Source organism: Miscanthus floridulus, chromosome 6, assembly GCF_019320115.1.
Source record: "Miscanthus floridulus cultivar M001 chromosome 6, ASM1932011v1, whole genome shotgun sequence".
NCBI lineage: Eukaryota > Viridiplantae > Streptophyta > Magnoliopsida > Poales > Poaceae > Miscanthus > Miscanthus floridulus.
In genome coordinates this window covers 66,462,617-66,467,121 of record NC_089585.1, presented here as the reverse complement: position 1 = coordinate 66,467,121, position 4,505 = coordinate 66,462,617, and the positions used below count along the sequence as shown (strand labels likewise).

At 54.4% G+C, this 4,505-nt stretch overlaps 1 protein-coding gene across 1 annotated transcript; it reads right to left on the bottom strand.

The window, feature by feature from the left end:
• Positions 1 to 639: 639 nt before the first annotated feature.
• Positions 640 to 2,663, bottom strand: LOC136458325 (3-ketoacyl-CoA synthase 6-like). Its single transcript, XM_066458282.1, has one exon. The coding sequence runs from the start codon at positions 2,574 to 2,576 to the stop codon at positions 1,098 to 1,100; it is 1,479 nt and encodes a 492-aa protein (XP_066314379.1). The 5' UTR covers positions 2,577 to 2,663; the 3' UTR covers positions 640 to 1,097.
• Positions 2,664 to 4,505: the final 1,842 nt, after the last annotated feature.

Sequence of the window (4,505 nt, the reverse complement as noted above, 5' to 3'; positions counted from 1 at the left end):
AATGACGATGTGAAAGATGAAGCATGCATCTATGATGAATCTAAAGTTAAAGAAATACATGATATCATTTTTTCTATTAAAATTGATCTAGATCTAGATCTAGAGAGAACTCTAGGTGATGGAAATAGAGAGAGAGGATGGAAGGAGAGAGGGAGAGCCTTTATGAACCTCTTATGATGTCCTCCTCCCTCAAATCCAAGCTCTTCAACTCAAATCAAAAGTTTCCTCAAATTTTAGGACAAAGCCTCCCCCCATGAGTTTGAGAGAGGAAGACCCGTGGAGAAGATGAAGGGGTGGTGCTGTGTATTTGTACAGGCTTTACCACGGCGGACAAGATAAAGCGCCCGCCTCGGTAAATCAACTATTTACCGCGGCGGCCAGTTTAAAGAGCCTGCCACGGTAAATCGTATTAACCGCGGCGGGCGATTCATACCGCCCGCCGCGGTAAATAACAATTTTCTGCGGCGGGCAAGTAAGGTGGCCCGCCACGGTAAACCCTTTTCCCGTAGCGGGCGCCTCGGTGGCCGGCCTCGGTGGCCGGCCACCGGTTAACCGTGGCGGGCAAAAGAGGTGCCCGCTACGGAGCCCATTTTGGTCACGCTGCGTAAATTGATTCCTATAGTAGTGTTTTTTTTATTCGAAGCTTTGGCTCTATGGCCCTATATTACTGGACATGTGCTCTGCTAAATTGCGAGCCACACAATTGTTTACACAATCCGGGAGACCATCTGTCTGGCCAGCTCGTGCGCAGACGAGTTACAGACTGGGTACATGAACAACAATCAGACAAACAAAATGCTCTCGCAGGAGCTCACAAATAAGCTTAAAGATGTTGCCACAAACAACTCTTGATATAAGTGCAGCGGTAACAAACACAGACGCAGTACATTATTAATTTCCAAGAGATGGATCATACACATCAGGACGCGTCGACACGTACATATACGGTACTAAGGACACCGATGATGGAAACCATCAGAAATGCGCCATACATGCTATATGGAGCCATCGAGGACGTTACCATTAGCATGTGCAGTGGACCAGTGGTGCATGTCCAACGTGATGCAGCATGTCGCAGACCCCAGAACAACGTTTGATCAGATGTCCTGGGCGACTTCGGGGAGCTGCACCGGGTAGCGGTGGATGCAGTCGGTCCACGGCCCGTCGGAGTCGATGGCGACCTTGAGGCACTCCCACGCCACGCTGCTGCAATTGAAGCCGGAGCCGAAGGAGATCATCCACACGCGGTCTCCCTTCCTCATGCAGCCCTTGGCCTCGATGTAGGCCAGCTCGTACAGCACCGAACTGCTCGACGTGTTGCCGAACCGGTGTAGCGTCATCCGCGACGCCTCCACGTCCTCGTTGGAGAGGCCGAGGCCGCGCTGCACCTCGTCGATGACCCCACGCCCGCCGGCGTGGATGCAGAAGTGCTCGAACGCCGTGCGGAAGTCCGGGTGGTACAGCCTCACCTTGGCGCCCCAGTAGCTGAGGAGCTTCCGCTTGAGAAGTGACAGCGCCACCAGGAGCTGCTCCGAGACCGGCAGGACGAGGGGGCCGAAGGCCATGATGTTCCTCTTGAGCGCCTGGCCGGCGGTGGTGGTGAGGTCCTTGGAGAGACGGACGCCGAGCATGCCCTTGCCGTCTTCCTCCTGGAATATGCAGTGGTAGTCGGCGTCCCGTGCGGCGGTCATCCTGCGGACGATGCGGCCGAGCCTGAACCGCGCGCGCTCGGGCGAGTTGGAGAGGATCGTGGCGGCGGCGCCCATGCGGAAGAGGCAGTTGGGCAGCAGCATCGCGCGCTCGCTGCCGATGTAGTACTGCGACGAGAGGATCTCCGTGGACACGGTGAGGACGTGCGTGCCCGGAGGCGCCACCTGGAGGAGGTGCTTGGCCAGGCCGATGTTGACGAGGCCCGCGCCGCAGCCCATCCCGGACAGGTTCAGGCTCTGCACGTCCGGACGCAGCTTGTACCTGTTGACGACCATGTCGACGAACACCGGCGTGGGCGTGAAGATGCTGCAGTTGACGATGAGCACGTCGATCTCCTCGGGCCTCACGCTCGTCCTGGCGAACACCTCGTCCACAGCGGAGAAGATGACATCCTCGGTCTCCTCCCGGGCCGCCTCAAGGCTGCGGTCCGGTGGTATGTAGTGGTACGAGTTGGGCAGGGACGTCTCCTCGCCGAGCCCCGAGCGCTCGAGCAGCCGGATCGAGAAGCTGACGCTCTCCTCCTCGACCTCGTATGGCAGGTAGTAGGCGTGCTCCAGGCACGTGGCGAACGGCGCCCGGAAGCAGGGCTTGGGGCGGAAGCAGCCGTACTCCACGAGGTACACGTCCCGCGGCCGGTACAGGCGCCTCAGCTGTGCCACGCCAGCAGTCAGGATGACCGCCGTGAGGATGCGGACCGGCGGCACGGCGCGTAGGCTGCCGGCGAGATCGTCGATGCTGACTGGCCACGCCCGCCGGAGCGCGGCGGCTACAAATGCCACCGCGACAATGGCGAGGAAATTGTCCACAAAGAGCTGGTACCAAGTCTTGAGGTTGAGGAGCTTGGCCATTGTCCTGCGTCTATGCATGGTGGTGGCTAAGTTGATCAGGTTTGGTGTGTGTGAGAGTGAAGATGGAAGTGTGCTACCTTTATTTCGAGGGCTTGATCGACGGCATTAATATTGCAGGGAGTTTGGATGGCTGGACGGTTCGGTCTCAAATTACAATTCAACTACGTGCGTATACCATACTAGCTGCGGAGTAACAAAACTCAGCTGCAAATTAAGTAGCAGTGTCACGTGATTTGCCTTAAACCGGCGCCGCCGCTCAACTGCTCAAGCGTATATAAACAGAAAACCGTATGGGCCACTGTTCTCGTTTGATGATGAATGATTCATTCCGTGCGTGTTCAAGTAGCTGCTGTTTGTCTGTTACGTGCAGATCTACAAAGAACACAGCCTTCGTGGTGACTGTTCCATACTCGATCCGTACGCAGTACAGTACCTGGAGTGTCCCCCGCCGTGGCCATATATGCATGTACGTGCTGTTGACGCGTTTCGTTGGGACAGCTCACAACTGTCGCCCGTCGTTATTGCATTGGGTGCTCCAGTACCGACCGTCCGTAAGAAGCACGGTCTAGAGCTACTGTAGCTGCTTAATTTCTCATCTTGAAGCCGGAAGATGACCACCCACGCTGAGCTCACAGGCACGCTGCCAGCCGTTGCCGTGCTGCTTCCCAGCCATGATGCGCTGGCCGACCCGCCCGGAGGGGCGAACTTAACACAGCTGCTGCCCGGACCGACGCCCTACGCACCACGATCGACGCCTCTGTCTCGCGCAAAGAAGAGATATGATGACGGCAGCCACCACACCAATCAACATGATCATATTATTATGATACACTGAAGGATACGGCATGGAAAATCCTATCCTACGTGTTCTACTGCTTTCCTTGCATGCCCTCATCTAACTCTACCACATGGTATATATGTTAGTTCAGTACCAAATGAGTTGTTACGGAGTATTTTTACTATTGTACTGCAACCTTTGATCTAAGTATGTGAATGAGATGAGGTAGTCCAATCCAAGTAGTGGAGCTAGAAGATGGTCATGGTGAAGGTGATGGCCACAAAAAGATGGATCAAGTGCTTCACATTTAGAAAAGAAGAAAGAGAAAAATAAAAATGGCTCAAGGCAAAGGTATTTCGATAGGAACTATTTTTGGTTTACACTCAAGACACCATAGAGGGTGTGAGTGTTAGGATCGATAGCCGTACTATTAAGAGGGGAATTCTCATGGTTAATACGGTTGTCAAGTGCCACTAGGTGATTGAATTCCATGCATATGCATTAGGACCTAGGGTGCTAACAATTAACCCTTGAAAATACTTGTGAAAAATGCTAACACACGTGCACAAGTGGTGAGACACTTTGGTGTTGGCACATAGAAGCAAGGGTGTTGAGAAATGTGTTGAAAGTGCTGGTCTCGGGGAGACCGAACACGTCCGATATAGGGACCAAACGCGTCCGATATTGGACTCCGGCGTGAGAAGCAAACACAGGGTTGATCGGACGCTCTGGGCAACGTGACCTAACGCTAAGCGTCGCGTCTGGTCAGAGGAGGCAAATCGCGCGGTAGTGAGCACCTGACATAGGGGCGCGTCCGGTCCCTCCAGGGTGTCTCTAGCAGCTCTCTGGAGTTGACCTGACGCTGATCAGTGCGCGTCCGGTCATTTTCTAGCTGCGCATCCGATCATGTCTAACAGCGTGCACAGAAAGAGTCGTTGGGCGCCAACGGCTATACTGATTTAAATGAGACACGTGGCTGCTCGGTGGTGACCGGACGCAGCGACCGGACACATCCGGTCATCATACCACACTCGTCCGGTCAGTTCGTAACAGGCCCAGTGAAGAGGTATAACGACTAGTTGAGTTGTTGGGTCTCTATAAAAGCGTGGTGGTCGGCTCTTGCTCACTCTCTTGGCTCTCTAAGGCCTTGTTTAGATGCAAAAAAATTT